The 18965-nt window shown below is 42.4% G+C and overlaps 1 protein-coding gene across 1 annotated transcript; it reads left to right on the forward strand.

Moving 5' to 3' along the window:
• The first annotated feature begins 526 nt into the window (after positions 1-526).
• On the forward strand, positions 527-9075 carry LOC140378019 (NXPE family member 3-like). The gene is made up of 6 exons (XM_072463649.1): positions 527-595; positions 1235-1690; positions 7510-7805; positions 7923-7990; positions 8136-8330; positions 8522-9075. Exons 1-6 carry the CDS (start codon positions 527-529, stop codon positions 9073-9075), a joined length of 1638 nt encoding a protein of 545 aa, XP_072319750.1.
• The last annotated feature ends 9890 nt before the right edge of the window (positions 9076-18965 follow it).

Consider the following 18965-nt stretch of genomic DNA (forward strand, 5'->3'; position numbering starts at 1 on the left):
CCCATTAGAGCTTTACTTATGGAATGTCCAGCCAATTATCAGCAAAATTATCAGCAATCCATTTAAATTGGCTCCCAACCCCCAATTTCTGCACTGCTCCTCCTCCGTGAAGGTCGTCCATGTTCTCCTCCCACATCATGACGACCAGAACTCTTCCTAGACCTGGCCGTCCAGCGAAACTGAGCAATCGTGGCAGAAGAGCCTCGGTGAGAGAGGTAAAGAAGGATCCAAATATCATTGTAGCTGAGCTTCAATTATGCAACAGGGAGATGGGAGAAAGTTCCACAAAGTCAACTATCACTGCCTCCACCAGTCGGGGGGAGTGGTCCGACGGAAGCCATAACAAGAGACCAAGAATGAACTTTTTGGCATTCATTTCAAGCGGTATATGTGGAGATAACCAGGCACTGTTCATCACCTGCCCAATACAATGCCAACAGTGAAACGTGGTGGTGGTGGCAGCATCCTGCTATGGGGGTGTTTTTCAGCTGCAGGGACATGACGACTGGCTGCAATTAAAGGAAAGATGAATTCGGCCAAGTACAGAGAAAGAAAACCTCTTCCAGAGTGCTCAGGACCTCAGACTGGGCTGACGGTTCAGCTTCCAACAAGACAAGACAAAGGGTGCTGAGTCTACATTAATGAGAGATAAAACTAACTTTTTTATTTTAGCAAATGGCTGCAATGAAACAAAGAGAGTGAAACATTTAAAGGGGTCTGAATACTTTCCGTACCCACTGTATATGATCTTCGTGCAAAGAAACACATTTTTGGCATGTCATGCAGAGTCGATCTGTGTCAATCGACCTTTTAGATTCTGGCTTAAACCTATTGGTCTCCATGAGGCTGCTTGCCATTTTTTCTACGCACTCATTGTATACTTACATTGATTATCCAGACAACGCTCAGCTAAACACAAACGCATCTATATTTTCATCTTCCTCACATCTTTGGTCCCATGACCATTGAAATAGTGCAACTGGTGTTTTTTCACTTGCCCTGATGAGGACTGAGTTGTGAGTTGAAACTTGTCGACATAAATTAAAACAACACTAAAAACAGAGTGACTCTGATTTGTTTGTTTCCCCGAATGTCCTTCACATTTTACAGTTGAATCCTCTACCCTCTCCTCCTCAAGCATATTAGCAATGAAAGTGGGATTTGCTTGTGATGTGGTACATAGCAGCAGGCTCTATGATATGATGTAGGTGATGATGTATTTTTCTGTTTTTAGGGCTACAACTCCAACCATTGGTACAAAACACTTACCGTCTGCTTCACACCTGAGAACTTCACCACACAGTCTAAACCTGAGGTCCAGAGGTGCAGTTATAAGTACCTCTCTCCAGAAAACACAGAAGAAGGCCGCAGACTTCTGGACTCTATAACTTGGCCTGAAACCCTGCCTCTGCCCAAACCATTTTCACTGGATTTGACAACTAGTGCTTCCAAAAGCATATTCACCATTGTGCCTCGAAGGGGAGGCTGGCGTGTGGGAGACAAGCTGACAGTGACGATCCAGGTGAACGATTACTATGGAAACCCAAAGAAGGGTGGAGGTGACTTTCTTATTGCCAGGCTCCAAAGCCGGAAGCTAGGGGCAGGTGTAGTGGGACAGGTGCAGGATCACCTCAATGGAACGTTTACTGCACTGTTTCCTCTACTTTGGAAAGGGACAGCAGATGTAGAGGTAAGAATTTCATGATTGTACCTATGTTGAGGGTTCACAAAAAGCAAGATAATATATAATTTTATGATAGTCGCATCCTCAGGAGTTTGTGCAACTTCCTGACTCTGACTCCACAGTACTAAACGGACGTGCGTATAATCAAACAGAAGAGAAGTGAGGCACCCACAATGCAGATTAAATACATGCTAAAGTAACTCAAAAATAAAATAAAATAAACCACAAATCTGGTGGTTAGCCTAGCCTAGCCTAGCCTACAGATTTAGACTGAAATGAGAAACTATTGTCTAGTGGCTACTATATTTCATCATGAAAGCTGTGGTACCCAAAATATACCAATGTCTATTTTAAATTGAATGCCTCAGTATACAATATTGTCAACATTCTACCAATGTGAAGAGTGGCTTTACATTCATTATAATATTATTAATCTTTGCTGATACACAAAACAATAAAACGTTTAACAATGCCACCTGGACAATGATGGACCCAAAAACCTTTGTTGGAGGTCATCAGGAAGACCATCCAGAACTGCGCCCACCAGAATGTAAATCAGGAAGAGTACCAACTTTCTCATATCTGGAATAAGTTGGACTGCAAGTTCCCCTGCTTCCGAAGAGTGCACACGCTTTTTCGCTCGCTCCGCTTGCTATCGCTGCTTTCCTTATTTATTTTGCTTTTTAATCAGTTTTTGTCTTCCAAACATTTTTGCTTTAGACTTTTTCAAGTAAACCAAGGATTTTAAGAACATTTTTCCAGTTTTAACGACATATCTGACGCCAGCGACATGTCCGGGAGAAGAAGTGAGAAAGACTGTGAACGCTGTCGGAAATATCAACAAGAAATTAATGAGCTGAAAACACGGATATTTGTTTTGGAATCTGAAAAAGTTCTTCACGATACCATTCCTGTGTCAACCGACGGTAAGAAGAGCACACTTTTTACAAGAAAAACTGCTACTTTCAACCTAAACCGCAGTGACTCTGTGTCGTTTCCAAAACTGTCTAAAAACCAGAAAGACCAGGCTGTTTCTTGGAACAAACTTGGAGCAAAGCCTAAACGATACAAAGATAACGTGAAGTCACCTAAAATACAGCTCACCAACAGATTTTTACCACTTTCAGAGATGGAATTAAATGAAAAAAGGAAAGATGACGTGGCTAAAATACAGCGAGAAGGATCTGTGCCAGGAGCCAAGGTCATTGTTTTAGTTGGGGACGGCGCGATAAGTCACGTGACGCATGAAAAGATAAACACACATTCTTTTCCAAGCGCCACTGTTTCTGAGATAACGTCACTCCTTCCAAATATTATGGCTAAGCATGGAGGAGCTAAACAGCTGATTGTGCACGTGGGTGCAGTGGACATGCGGCGGGAACAGACTGAAGTTTTGAAAAAAGACTTCTTGAAGTTATTCGACGTGCTTGATAAAATGGAAATCAAAACATTCATAAGTGGACCTCTTCCAAACATCGACAGGAGGATAAACAAGTTTAGCCGGCTTCTTCAGCTGAACACATGGCTGTCCAAAGAGTGTCCCCCGAGAGGACTACACTACATTGAGAACTTCTATCTATTCTGGAAACGAGAGGACCTGTTTAAGAGAAATGGCCCCCACCTATGCAGAGGTGGAGTGAGGGTGCTGACAGAGAACCTGCTCCACGCTCTGAGGCATTGGACTGGGCCTGGACAGGGTCCTGAGCAGATAGTTAGAGAAGAGAGGAATGAGAGAAGAATTCCTGCTCCATCAGCCAGAGACCGAGCCAATGTTTCAACATCAAAAGCACCACAACCTCAGCCTCCACCAAAGGATTCATCAGCAGCTGCTCCACCACCACCAGCAAAGGATTCAGCTCCAGCTGCTCCACATTCACCATCACCGCCTCCAGCAAAGGAACAATCTTCATCGCCCCTGCCTTCAGACCATCCCTGGGTTCCCCCTGCAACATCTACTCCCACTAAAGATTCTTCATTCTCCTTCTCATCTCCACTCTCACCCATGGGCCTTCCCAGCCATTTTGAAAGTCTGATCAAATCAGGCATTAAGATGGCTCCACTCACGCCCAATATAGCAAGGGCTATGTCAATACTTATCAACTCTTCCCTGCACAAGCCGACTACACCAACAACAGCCCCACCACCCATCCCCCCTCGTCTCTCACCTGGTATCTCCCATAGCTAGGATGCACTGGGTCTCAGCGTTGCCGGGACTTATTGTCACATTAAAAATCAAACCAACCCGGGGCCCTATGTAAAAAGAGCCCCCCCTAGTGCTATTTCTGTAGTCACATCATCACAGAGATGGAAAAACAAAATGCGAGTCAGGCCCAATCTGAGAAATGTGATTCATATTCCCTGTGAAAAGATAAAGCCCAGTCTCACTGAAACTAGTCTGAAACTTGCTGTGCTAAATGTCAGATCCTTATGTAACAAATCTCTCTTAATTAATAATTTTATTTCTTCTTATAATCTTGATTTTATGTTTTTAACTGAAACATGGCTCGACAAAAACACAGGAAATGTAGTTCTGATAGAATCTGCTCCACCCAACTTTAAGTTTGAATCTGAAACACGAGAAAACAAAAAAGGGGGTGGAGTCTGTGCTGTCTTTAGAGATGAAATAATTACCCGCAGGTTGTCTTTTGGGGTGTTTTCATCATTTGAGTATGTATCCTTTAAAATGGAGCTAAAACGGTCTCCATCCATTCTCTTCATTGTTTTATACAAGCCTCCCCAGCACTGCCAAAGTTTTATTGATGATTTTACTGAGATGCTTTCAGTCATATGCACAGACTTTGATGGTTTGGTCATTACAGGTGATTTCAATGTGCATGTTGATAATATTTGTGACAGAAACGCTAAAGAGCTTGATGCTGTCCTTGAAACCTTCAGTCTTACTCAGCATGTGAGAGGCCCCACCCACAGCAAAGGACACACTCTAGATCTCATAATTACAAAGGGGGTAAATATTTCAAATGTTAATGTGATCGATGTTGCTCTGTCTGATCATTTCTGTGTCTTCTTTGACCTGTCTGTTTCTCCCAAACCTCCGGTTGGTCCTGCAGTTGTTCAGAGGAGACACATAAGTGATGGCACAGGTGCACTGTTTATGGAAATGATAAACTTCGAAAATGTCTCATGTTCTAATGTAAATGATTTGTTGAACTCTGTTACATCTAGTGTTTTGAATGTTCTGGACACCATCGCCCCTATAAAGGCTAAAATGGTTAAAAATAAGCAGAAGGCGCCATGGAGAAATGATGATTCGGTCAGGGCACAGAAAAGGGAGTGCCGCAGGGCCGAACGGAAATGGCGCAAGTCAAAGCTCCAGGTTCAAAAAGAGATTTACAAAGAAAAGCTGAATATGTACAACCTAATCTTATGTAGAACTAGGGAAAGATATTTTTCTGAAATAATTGGAAGCTGCAGTAACAACTCGCGTGTCCTGTTTGCCACAGTAAACAGATTAACAAACCCTCCAGCTCAGCTGCCGTTAGAACTCATTTCCACATCCAAGTGTAATGAGTTTGCATTATTCTTTAATGACAAAGTTCAGGGCATTAAAAATGCTATAAATCCCACAATGCAAAAAATTACCCTAAAACCACCAAGACACTTAGAGCTGACTCACTTTGCACCAGTAACTGACAAAACTGTCCATGAGATCATCACCAGTCTGAGTTCATCTACATGCTGCCTTGATGTGTTACCCACCAAATTTCTAAAGTCTGTGCTGAACAGTTTGTTAGCACCACTCACTCACATAGTTAACATGTCGCTTCAATCTGGAACATTCCCAATGTCTTTGAAAACTGCGGTCATAAAGCCTCTCCTAAAGAAGAGCAGTCTTGATGCAGCAGTACTGAGTCATTACCGGCCCATCTCTAATCTGCCATTTTGGGGCAAAGTCCTTGAAAAGGTTGTTTACCAACAGCTCACAGATTTCCTCTTAATAAACAACTCATTTGATGTTTTTCAGTCAGGTTTTAGACCTCATCACAGCACTGAGACTGCTCTTGTCAAGGTGACAAATGACATCCGCCTGAACACTGACATGGGCAAAGCCTCAGTCTTAATTCTGTTAGATCTGAGTGCTGCTTTTGACACTGTTGATCATGGGATCCTCTTACAGAGACTAGAGGACTGGGTGGGCATCACTGGCACTGCCCTAAACTGGTTAAGGTCCTATCTGGAAGACAGGAAGTACTTTGTTGAAATTGGTAGCTGTGTCTCAGACCACATGACCCTGACCTGTGGAGTGCCCCAAGGGTCAGTCCTGGGTCCCCTTCTGTTCAACCTCTACATGCTGCCGTTGGGTCAGTTGATACGCAGTGAAAATGTGTCCTATCACAATTATGCAGACGACACTCAGATCTATGTTTCACTATCGGCAGGTGACTATGGACCAGTAGATTCACTCTGTCACTGCATCCAACAGATCAGTTTGTGGATGCAAAACAACTTTCTCCAGCTGAACTCAGACAAGACTGAAATAATCGTTTTTGGCCCACAGAAACAAAGAGAAAGTGTTAGCGGTCACCTCCAGAGTCTCGCTCTAAAACCTACAAACCAAATTAGAAATCTGGGGGTAAAAATGGACTCAGACTTGAACTTTAATAGCCACGTCAAATCAATAACATCAGCAGCTTTTTACCATCTAAAAAACATTGCCAAAATCAAAAATATAGTGTCAAAACCAGATTTAGAGAGACTTATCCACGCGTTTGTCTCCAGTAGATTAGACTACTGTAACGGCCTGCTCACTGGTCTCTCCAAACGAGCTGTAAAACAGCTGCAGTACATCCAGAACGCTGCTGCTCGGGTCCTGACTAGAACCAGGAAGTATGATCACATTAGTCCTGTTCTCAGGTCTCTGCACTGGCTCCCTGTGGCTCAGAGAATAGACTTTAAAGCAGCTCTGCTTGTGTACAAGTCTCTCCATGGCCTAGCACCAAAGTACATCTTGGATATGTTAGTGCCATATGAACCATCTCGGACTCTGAGGACCTCAGGGACCGGCCTCCTGCTGGTGCCCAGAGTCAGGACAAAACATGGGGAATCTGCGTTTCAGTTTTATGCAGCTAAAATCTGGAACAGTCTTCCTGAAGATGTGAGACAGGCTTCTACTCTGACAATGTTCAAATCTAAGCTAAAAACTGTTTTGTTTAGCTGCGCATATGACTAAAAGGATTTTTTCTTTGCACTCTTCTCTTTTGTTTGTGATTTTATTAGTTTAGAAAATCAGTTGGATTGATAATTTTTAATTTAGTTAATTTTATTGTATTTCTGTAATTTCTTTGTGATTTGAATGCATTTTTCCTGCTGTGAAGCACTTTGAATTGCCTTGTGTATGAAATGTGCTCTACAAATAAACTTGCCTTGCCTTGCCTTGCCTTGCCTTACTGATCGAAGTAGGAAGGCAGCGCCAAAATCAGTTTGAATCAGCTGATCAAGTACATCACAGTAATACCAATGACACTTCTGGGGACGTGTCTATAAGAAATCCTAATTTCATTAAAACGTGAAGACCTAAAGAACCTAAACTATTTTTTGCGTCTACTGCTGTCTAATTTACCATAATTATAGTTATAAATAGTAACAAGCTATTTTACAAGCTATTTTGTCTTAAAACAAGTCCAGTCATAACGACCTGACCACCCCAAATCATTCCCTCCCACACACCACATTCATACTAGGCAGGGACGTATGTGCCAAATGACACAATCACAGTATTTATTGGTTAGAGCTGGCATTGGGCCAGTGACCATTGGGGTACTAGGTATCATACTCAGAACATATCACTGGTGTTGGTCCTTTTGTAGGTGATGCTGGTGCACAGCAGTGAGTCCATCACAGTCTTAAAGCATCTGACAGAAGAGCACCCTGACAGGGTTGACTTCGGCAGTGACTTTAAGTCTAGAGGGCTCAAGGAAACGACCTCATGTAACATGTGTCTGGATCCACACAAAGCTCCACTGTGTAACTATACCGACCTCAAAACTGGTGAGCAATGGTTCTGCTACAAACCCAAAAAACTGGATTGTGACACACGGATCAACAACTTCAAACGAGGAATCAACCTGAGAATCAACAAGGAAGAAGGAGCCCTGTTCCAAAGGTAGGAATGATTAAGTTAAATTAAATTATAGCTGCATACTTTGGGACAAAACAATTTTTCATACACTGCCATTTTAAAATTCATGTAAAATCTACAACATCTATGTTTGTGTTATAGGGGAATCAACTTGAAAGTCCCACTTATGGCCTTAGGAAATTACACGATCATAATTTTGCCAAAAACAGGTATTGTGTGTTTAAAATGTACTTTTTAACCAACATCAGATAAGAAGTAGAGAACCTAAACTCATAACTAAATAATTAATAAGCATTGTAAATGTAAAAAAACACATACAATTGATTGCAAATCCATTAATTTTCCATTGTTCAGGTGAGTCAAATGAGACGAGTCCAGGACCTTCTGGATATTATTTCAACAACCAATGGCGTCCGATAGGTGGCCCTGCAGTGCGCCAGTTCAACAACGCTGCAGTCACCACTGCCTGTCTCAAAGGGAAACAACTTCATATGTTTGGAGATTCCACCGTCAGGCAGTACTACTTGCACATCACAAAAGCAGTACCTAGTAAGTATCATGGGCAGTTATACCCTTCTACCAAGTAACGTTGTCCTAGTGAGGATGTTTATGTTGGCCTACATGATTTTAGTGACGTAAGAACCCCAGCACATGGAGGAAAGCTTGCTTGGCTATACAGTTGATGTTCTCTGCCCGATTCTAGCCGACCCCTTGTTTTACTCTCAACCTTTCTCTTTCAGATCTACAGAGGTTTGACAAGCACAGTTCATCTCAATGTGGCCCTTTCTTGGCTGTCGACTACATCAACGACATCGTGGTGAAGTTCCGCTGCCACGGGCCTCCCATTCGCAGTTTCCCTTTCCCTGTGTCCCAGATGCGATACGTGGCTAATGAACTGGACAGAGTGACTGGTGGACCCAACACTGTCATAGTGGTAGGCGTGTGGGCCCACTTTTACACCTTCCCCATGGAGGTCTACTATCAGCGGCTTATGACCATTCGCAAAGCAGTGCAACGTTTGCTTGACAGAGCTCCAGACACCAAAGTGATCATCCGAACTGCCAACATGAAAAACCTGAACCTGGATGTGAGCGTGACCAACAGTGACTGGTACTCCCTGCAGTGGGACAAGGTGCTCCGGGCTGTGTTCAAAGACACTGGGGTTTTCCTGTTGGAGGCTTGGGAGATGGTACAGGCTCATTACCTCCCGCATGACCTCCACCCACCACCAGAAATCATCAAACTTAAGATTGATATAGTGCTGTCCCACATCTGTCCTGGAATGGGAGATTGATTACACAAGCACAAAGAAGGAAATGAGAGCCATTTTGATATTCTTAACCTAAGTCTGAAACTTATAGCCTATTATGATATTTTCTATCAGTTTTCTCTAACTTTTCATGTATTGATGATTTTTTTATTTTTTTATTAGTGGCATGGGTGTGTTTTTATCCTAGAATCAAGTATAACGAATGTGCTGGTGTTTTTTTCTGGAAAATGATGAACCATTTGACTTTAACGTGTACTGGTATGTGTAGAACTATGTGATTGACAATCTTGGTTTTAGTATTTGGGAAGTTCCACTTTTAAAAAACGTTATGTGGATCATGTGCTTTGGTTTTTACCTTTTGTTCACTGTAATTCAAACCGCTCATGGCTAATCTACATCACACTATATAAACTTTTGATTGTTCTTTTTTTTTGTAGAATCTAGAATGTAGACTATTTATTGTGCACAGAAAAAAAGGTTTAGAGTTTACAGGAATGACGCAAACTACACTAATATAAAATAAAACATGAATAATAAAAATCAACTAAAACTGTACAGATGACCCTCTGGTCCCTCGGGTGGACTGAAGACAGTGAGAAGCCTGCAACTTTCACTGCGGTGTCCGTGATCAGCACCTTTCCATCTCCTGCCTTAGCACCTTGTCTCCTTGACCAGCAGCCATGAGCCCTTATGAAGCCGCTTTCCGCGGTGTGGTTTTGACCTGCTCCGAAAGAAAAGCAAAAGTGCAATTTTTCTAAATCAGGATTGTTCATTACCTCTTGTTGCAACAAGTTTAATAAAAGCTTTCTCCAAGGCCTTGCCAAGTTTACTTCAGCTGGATTTACTTATTCTTTTAGGGTCAGTTAGCCCAGCAGTTTCAGGAGCCGCGGCACGGCCATATATAGCCTCATGGCTGACCCTAACCCGGCGCGGTCAAATTGCCCAGCAGTTTCAGGAGCCGCGGCACAAAATAGCCTAGCAGTCTCGGCCGCGCGCTGCGGCTATATAGACACTCCCATTCTTTGAATGTTCTGAGATGATTCTAATAAACAAATAGATTATACTTTTGATGCTTTGCTTTCTAGTATCATATTTCTACAACTTTCCCATGCATTAACATCATTGAGTTTACAGTTCATCCTTCCCTTTTCACTTTTGTATGTCCACTAGGCTGTGAATCTCCAGGCAATTAACTCTTTATTTTTATTTCAAAAAATCATTCTAAATTAGGTTTTGAAGCTATTTTTGATTGTCTCTCCACATTTATTATCCTTTGTGGATCATGTTCCATGATCACTCTTATGTAAGTCTATTTGACAAAGTTAATTATCAGTATAGTCTTATGGATTTAATCATCTATTTCATGGCGAATGGAACTCAGGCCCTTCTCCTCCTCTATCCCAGCTCAAGTCTAATGTCTTCCAGCAGCACCCTGAGTTTTAATGAAGCTGCATCATAAAGCATTATTAAATAGTTTAAATCTACTTTTACCAGTTTACTAACAATATGTGATTGACCACGGGAAAAACCGCCACACGTTGGCGTCAGTGAAACTGAGATAACACCCAAAAACGTTTTTTAAAATGCTCCATTCAAACAGATGTTTCATATTTCATATTATGAAACATCTGTTTGAATGGAGCATTTTACTGTGGTCTACAGCAGTAACACTGACTTGATCTAAAATGTATTGAGAGTTTGGACAAATAATATCCTTTAAAGCTGTAGAAGCCGAAAAATCGTCCATACCGCCTTTAACTTAGTAATTCCAACACCCCTAATGTTCACATCTACCCACTACCAGTGTGTTTCACCTGGGTTTGATGTGACACTTTTCATCTGTGTTCTTTGTGTCAGGTGAAATGTTCCTGACGTCCTCCTGCTGCCTCCTTGACCTCTTCATCCTCTGCCACGCCCTCTGCCACGCCCTGAGTGCCCTGGACCAGACTCATCCACATCCTCTCTGACCATGATGGCACGTCAGATTCTCTTTGGAAACATCTCAGATGAAAACACACAAAAATCACCATCATGCAATTAAACATAGTTCTTCAGTTGCTATGTTCTACTATTAAATATATTTGATGCTTTATAAGCTCTAAATTTCATTAGTTTGTTCACTCTGTAATCTGTGATTCTCCTGTGACTTGACCTCACTGCAGATATGACAGCTTTTCACAGCTGCAAACTCGACTCTATCTGTGTTTAGTCTGCGTGAGAGCAGAGGAAGGAGTCAGAGTCCTGTCTGGTCTGTTTCGCATGCGCAAAAAAAACAACAACATTTCCACAGTCTCAAAGTGATCTGAATAACTCTTATGTTAGACAATTGGGACCTCCAAAATTAATTTGGGAAGGGTTTAGCTTTTAAGTTCTTGTTACAATAAAAAATTATAAACAGGAGCAAAAACAACTGATAAGACCCATGTGCGGATCATTGTTCAATGTCCTCTTGCAAAAAGGTTCTTGTCCATGACCAGCATCGAAAATCTTGGTCAATCCCAAAAAATAAAAAAAATAAGCACTGTCAAATTGCATAAAATGATTTTATATATTGCTCATTTACTGTAGCTCTATTTTCCCTATTTGAACTCACTCCAATCAGTATTTGGACTGCATAAAACTTTCATATCTACGGTAATTCATCTTTTAAAATTTCAATTCATATTTAAAACCAACTGAGGTAAAACATGTAATATTTCTTAAAGTGAATCAGTGCAAAGCATTTTTTCGTTGCTGAGAGCATATGTTTGTTGTATGATGCAGATGAAATGTCTGTGGTGCAGCAAAGCATTCTTCATTGCAAAAAGAAGCTCTTAAACTCTGCTCAATGTCCTCTCACTGCACTTCAGCAGTGATCTCAGATGTTTATCTTCTCCCATGACCACGCCCAGCAGGAGCCCCTCCACAGTTTGATCTGCACTGTACAAATTGTCAAGATTCAAATCACAGTGGTGTAAGTGATTCTCTTTCGTCTTGTCTTCTTTGGGTCCAGATAGATCGCTTTCTAAACACTGTCTTTCCAGTGTCCTCTTTTCCTTCTTCGCCCTGCTTATGGCAGCTTAGAGCAGGCGTGTGTCTCGCAGATACAAGCCTGTGTCCAGGGTGTGTTGGTGGAGGATGCGGGCAGTGGTCTGGGTGAATGTTTGCATTTGAATAAAATCTATTATTCTTAAAAGGGACACTATGAATACAATATTTATGAGGAAAAAATGATAATTTAATTTAAAATTGAAATCAGGTGTCAGCCCTTAAACTCAAGAAGCCCTTTAAACATCTTTAACTTTTTTTTTTTCTTTTCATTTTCCTTTTGCTGAATCTTAGTTTCGCAATTTGATTCATGCTTAGAGTTCTTCCCACTGGAAACCCATATTTCTCCGTCCAAAGAGACAGGCATTCTAAACATTCTTGCCCCAATATATTTGACATTATAATATTTACTGGGATTTGCATATAACTATTGGATTGATTTTTGTTTTTACGTTTCTAGCCAATCCACACGTCTGTGTTGTGCTAACGTACCCTCCACTCACAGTTTAGGATACACAACTCGCTAAACCACTTGCCCCAGGCATAACTCTACTAAAGCTAACTTTTAAATTTGCTATTAGTTAGGTGAGTGGGCTCTCCGCAGTGGCCTCTTGCTCACTGACAATCCTCGAGTGTGCTGTCAAAACAGACTAATCCTCCTCAGACACCAGCTAAAGTCACAGCAGCAATGTGCAGCACGGATCCAAACTAAATATTTTGTCTGTATTTCCAAATGCAATGAGTGTTTCTTTGTTTTCTTTTGTTTTTTGTTTCTTTTTAATCTTTTTAATTCAAACCTAAAAGCTGAGGATAGCCACCCCCCCCTTTTTTTTTCGGGTTCTGTCCGGATAAAAGAAATTACAAAAAAAATCTATCGACACAATTGAAAAAGACAACTCAACCCAATATATTAGTTTTGAGTACTGGCACCGGTGTTGACGTCCCAGGACTTGTGAGGCAACCCTCACGTCTCAATAGCCGAATGAGGCTAGCCAAATGCTGCGTCACACGGCCCGTGCAAATGCTGCGTCACATGGCCCGTGCAAATGCTGCGTCACACGGCCCATGCAAATGCTGCGTGGATGACAGACCACCAGACGAAGGATCCTTGTTTGTGGAATTTCTGCAAACAATCACCAAGAAAAGATGAAACAGAACAGAATTTGTCTTTCTCAAAAGGTGGATCTTTATTTACTCGTGCATATTAAATAATCACTTTCCCTGACAGTGGTTTCTGTCCCTAACCTACAGAACAATGACAATACACATCCTTTTAAAGCAGGCATGTCCAAAGTCCGGCCCGCGGGCCAATTGCGGCCCGAGGTCAATTTTCATCAGGCCCGCAGCCTCTGTCATAAAATCTATAATATGTGGCCCGCCGCGCCACCACTGTTGACCAGCGCATAAAATGCACACCTACAAAAGCTATTTTATATGTATCCACTAGAGGGCAGCAGCACTCGGTTGAACTCTGGCTGCGTGACACCTGTGTGATCCTTCCGGACAATTTCAGAGATGGCGACTGCAAATAAAAAAAGGAAAGTTGACACTGAACGTCGGCTCTTCCAGGACAAGTGGAAATTGGACTATTTTTTCACTGAAATACGAAACAACTGTGTCTGCCTAATCTGCCAAGAGACTGTGTCTGTGTTTAAGGAATACAATGTCAAGAGACACTATCAGACGAAACATGCAGACATGTATGACAAGCTAACAGGGAACGAACGCAGCGAAAAATTGAAGCAACTGGAAGCTGGTTTAACGTCACAGCAGCGATTTTTCACAAGAGCCCGAGAGTCAAATGAAAATGCCACAAAGGCGAGCTACGAGGTGGCAACGCTGATTGCTAAGCACAGCAAACCCTTTACCGAGGGTGAATTTATCAAAGACTGCGTGATGACAATGGTAGAAAAACTCTGTCCTGAGAAGAAGCAAGAGTTTGCCAATGTTTGCCTGGCTCGTAACACTGTGGCACGGAGAATTGAAGATGTGTCATCAGATATTAAGAGACAGTTGGGGGCCAGAGGAAAGGAGTTTGACTTTTTTTCCTTAGCTTGCGACGAAAGCACGGACGCATCTGACACCGCTCAATTACTTATTTTTTTGAGAGGAGTAGACAGCGACATGAACGTGACTGAATAGCTACTTGACCTGCAGAGCCTTAAAAACCAAACAAGAGGAACAGATTTATTCGTTTCTGTTTGCTCGGCCGTCGATGACATGAAACTCCCGTGGATTAAAGTTTCTGGGATTATTACGGACGGCGCACCTGCCATGGCTGGCGAACGGAGTGGATTATCAACCCGTATCTGCGAAAAAGTCGTCGAACACGGAGGTAAAGCTATAAAACTTCATTTCATTATTCACCAGGAAGTTCTGTGTGCCAAACATCTCAAATATGATCATGTTATGAAACCGGTAATAAAGGTTATTAATTATATTCGCTCCAAAGCCCTGTGCCACCGTCAGTTTCAACAGTTTCTAATAGACATCCAGGCTGAATATGGAGATGTTGTCTATCACAACGACGTGAGATGGCTCAGCCGGGGCTCTGCACTGCAGCGCTTCTACTCTCCTAAGCAGGAAATCGGAGAGTTCATGGCAAAAAAGGGACAATCAATCACAGAACTAAGTGACCCAGTTTGGCTGGCTGATTTGGGTTTTTTAGTTGACACAACAAAACACCTGAACGTGCTGAACACGAGCCTTCAGGGGCCAAATGCAGTGATAAGCCAACTGTATTCACACATCCAAACCTTTGGAACCAAGCTGAAACTTTTCCAAAGGCACCTGTCACAACCACAGCCCAATGCCACACACTTCCCGGCGCTGCAGGGAATCATGACCAGCTTTCCACAGAGCAATATCAACGCACAAACAAGGAGGTATGCAGCAGACATCTCATCTCTGGCTGAGGAGTTCCAACACCGCTTTCGGGATTTTGCAGCTATTGAGAAGGAGATCACGATGTTTTCCTCTCCTTTCTCCGTGGACCCTGATACTGCTCCTGACCACCTGCAACTGGAGCTCATTGAGCTGCAGTGTGACGCCGAGTGCCGCAGTCGACAGCAACAGCTCTCTCTTGCGGACTTTTACCGCCAGCTGGATGAAGGCAGGTTCCAAGAGATTCGAACATTTGCTAAGAAAATGCTGAGCTTGTTCGGCTCGACATATTTGTGTGAGCAGACCTTTTCGGTTATGAACTTTAACAAGAGCCGCGTGAGGACACGACTAACTGACTCTCACCTGCGTGACATCTTGCGCATCAAAACCACTGCCTTTGAGCCTGACCTGACCTATGTACTGGAGTCCAGATCTCAGTATCACCCTTCACATTAGTGCAGGAAAGTCTTCTGTCATCTGAGACGACTACATTCTAAAATCTCAGTGAATACATTTTGTTTTGTGTCAAAACTACAATTATAAATATATATACACTGAGACTTAAATCTGAATAAGATAAGCTATTTCTGTTTTTGAATTTAAAAGTTCCAATAATATGTCATGTTTCAAATGAACCTAAGAATGTTTAAGCTTCTTAAAATATAAATAAAAAAGGCAAATATGAAATGTGTGACTTGGTAAAATTTGTTTAAATTTATTTGTGTTCCATGTGAGGAATGTCAGGCTGAATGGTCGGCCCTCACACACTTTCACCTCGCCAAATCTGGCCCTCTTTGCAAAAAGTTTGGACACCCCTGTTTTAAAGGCACATCAACACAATCAAATCAGCTCCAAAAGAGATAGAACAACCATCACAGATGCAAAGAGACGAGCTATCTCCTTCAAAGGTGACCCTCAATCCATGTCCTGACGCATGACTGGCCCGATGCAGAGTATGGGTAACCCAGATACAGAGGTGCCGGACCACATTTATCAGTAACCCATATTCTTATATTCACATTTATCAGTAACCCATATTCTTATATTCACATTTATCAGTAACCCATATTCTTATATTCACATTTATCAGTAACCCATATTCTTATATTCACATTTATCAGTAACCCATATTCTTATATTCACATTTATCAGTAACCCATATTCTTATATTCACATTTATCAGTAACCCATATTCTTATGTTATCCGCACACAATAACAGCATAGATAGAATGACATGACATCTTCCATTACAGGGGATAGGTGGTGGGGCTTTTGTTGGTGTAGCAAGAGAGTTGGAACTCTTGTGTGACACAGTTTTGTGCGTGGAAGAGCTCATCATTGTTGATATCAGAACTCTTGATCTTGCTATATTGGGCGTTAGTGGAACATCTTAATGCCTGATTTGATCAGACTTGAAAGATGGTTGGGAAGGCCCTGGGTAAAAGTGGAGATGAAAACGAGAGTGAGGATTCTGGAGTGGGAGTAGATGTTGTAGGTGGGACCCAGGGCTGCTCTGAGGGCAGGGGCCATGACAGGGGTGCTGCCGTGCCTGTTACACAGGGGTCCAAGGCTTGTGATGAGGGCCCTGTGGGAAATAACTGAAATGACTCCTGCGCCGGTGAAGATTGTTGTGGTGTGGCTGCTGATGAGTCCTTCTCTGGAGGCGGTGGAGGTGATTGTGGAGCAGCTGGAGCTGAATCCTTTGCTGGTGGTGGTGGAACGGCTGCAGATGAATCCTTTGGTGGAGGCTGAGGTTGTGGTGCTGTTGATGTTGAAACATTGGCTCGGTCACTGGCTGATGGAGCAGGAATTCTTCTCTCATTCCTCTCTTCTCTAACTATCTGCTCAGGATCCTGTCCAGGCCCAGTCCAATGCCTCAGAGCGTGGAGCAGGTTCTCTGTCAGCACTGTTGCGGAAACTATTCTATAACAAATGACAGAGAAAATGAGGCAAAATATAACCAAGTTGTCTTGTTCAAAAGTGGTTCTTTATTTTAGCCGTGCACAGCCAAAAAGCTCTCCCTGACATTTGCCTTTCTGTCCCTCCCTGATCTGCCCAGAGCAAACATTGAGTTCAGCTTATTAAAGCACAGCAGGTGCCACGTATGCACAAAACCAGTCTAAACATATTGCAGAAAAACACACTCAATGTTCTACCGCATGCGAGACATCCTTGGATCCGCAGCTGTCAGTCTGTTTACCCAGGGATGTCTGCATACAGAGTCATAATAGGTGTGACCCGAATGTTACACATATGTTGACCTAAGTTCTATGGCATCAGGCAAAGACATTACATTTTTACACCACAATTCCCCCCTTATGATTAGAATCAAACCCCTGGTTTATTATTAATCATTAGCAAAAAAATGTCAACAATGTATCAATCAATATAAGTAAATCAACAACCTGAAAATCAAAAGAATGTTAAGCACATCATCAAAATTCAGCAGAAGCAAAACTGTCAAAGGAGAAACACTTAACACCTGTTCAGAGGATAAACCTTTGTCCTGGGACTTTAAACCAGTGTCTCAATCCTCACATTACCGCAAAATGAGCACATGTATTTAAAACGCAAACAATGATTAGTTCATCTCCGGTGATTAGGTTAAGTATAAGATTAAGAATAGATGAAAAAACAAAACCAAGTAGTTCTAATCTAATCTACAGGATCCTCTGCAGATGGAGTCATCATCTGAGTCACTCACATGATCAGAATCACCAGGTGGAGTGATTGTGTTAGGTCCTGTCATTTGAATGGACACAAATTGGGCAGAAACCGTCTTACTAATCATCCTGTGTAAGCATGGGATCACATCCTGTGTAAGCATGGGATCACACAGGAGAACAGGATTAAGATCACTACCATAATTATAGCAAAATTGATAAGTCTGTTATGCCAGGAGGACAGAGACCAGTCGAACACCGACGAAGAGTGAGTGTGGGACAGAGTCTCTGACTCCATGAGATCACGGAGCTTAGTCAAATTTCCAAACGAGTCCCTGTTGGATTGCTCCTCCATCCTCATCGTTAGCGGGAATGTATGTACAACAAGCTTGGCGTAGTAAAATGCAGACTCCACCCTTTGAGGCTGTAATCAGATCGAGGACGATGTGATTCTGAAGTGCCACTGCGCGAAGTGCATGCAGCTCTTCTCTCTGTAATTCAATAGTAGCAAGTGTTGTGTTGATAAAGGAAGTAAATCTATAGCTAAGAGTCTCTACACGCAACATCAGTTTACCCACACCTAGATTTGGGAACAATGCCAATAATACTTTTTCCCCTGTTGTCCAAATTTTGTGGTCATCTGGCACATCAGAACTCCAACCAGAGTCATGAGGCAGCAGATCCCTTTGTGCCCTGTGTGTGACATGTGGTGTGCTGGATATTATGTATGAATGATCTGAAGGGACCACAGCGGCACATCGGCCCACCCATCCCGCTGGAAGACATTCATACATGAAATATCCACAAAGAAACATGTAATCCTCTATTGGCATGGTCCCCAAAATGTGGTTCCAGGACTCGCCTGGGATGTGTTCAGGTGTGTGCCGTCCTCTAGATAAGTGCACGGGACATATACTGTAGAACAATATATATTAGGGATTTGTCCCACGCGTGTTGGTTTAAGTTCAGATACTAGGTCTACGGATGTAATGTTCTGTGCGAAGCATGTAAATTTAGAGCCAGGTTTAATGTGGACTGGTCCGAAGAGTGGTCCCAATGCTAAGTTTTCAGGAGGTTTGATTCTAGGTCGACCTTTAGTCTTGCGTGATATAGGAGGGGTTATCGCTCTCCACACAGACCAAACTATCTTACTCAGAAGTTTAGCATAATCTAGAGACAGGCAGGTACTCTGTTGGCCAGGTCAGGCACAGGAAGAGGCAGCACATGTGGGGACGTGGTTGCTATGGGCATGTGTGTACACACATAGCAATCTTTACGTTTGTGGCTCTCGGCTATATATTTAGCATATCGATATCAGAAATTTAGTGTGTAGACAGTGG

Source organism: Eucyclogobius newberryi, unplaced genomic scaffold (assembly GCF_026437365.1).
Source record: "Eucyclogobius newberryi isolate DKJ021-1_F unplaced genomic scaffold, fEucNew1.0.hap1 SCAF_4, whole genome shotgun sequence".
In the NCBI taxonomy this organism is placed as follows: Eukaryota; Metazoa; Chordata; class Actinopteri; order Gobiiformes; family Gobiidae; genus Eucyclogobius; species Eucyclogobius newberryi.

Excerpts from the sequence above, each read along its gene's own strand:
- LOC140378019 (XM_072463649.1), top strand. The coding sequence starts at position 527 with ATGAATTCGGCCAAGTACAGAGAAAGAAAACCTCTTCCAGAGTGCTCA. Across the intron at positions 596-1,234 it reads GACCTCAGACTGGGCTGACG|GGCTACAACTCCAACCATTG; the intron begins GTTCAGCTTCCA and ends TTCTGTTTTTAG. Across the intron at positions 8,331-8,521 it reads CATCACAAAAGCAGTACCTA|ATCTACAGAGGTTTGACAAG; the intron begins GTAAGTATCATG and ends TTTCTCTTTCAG.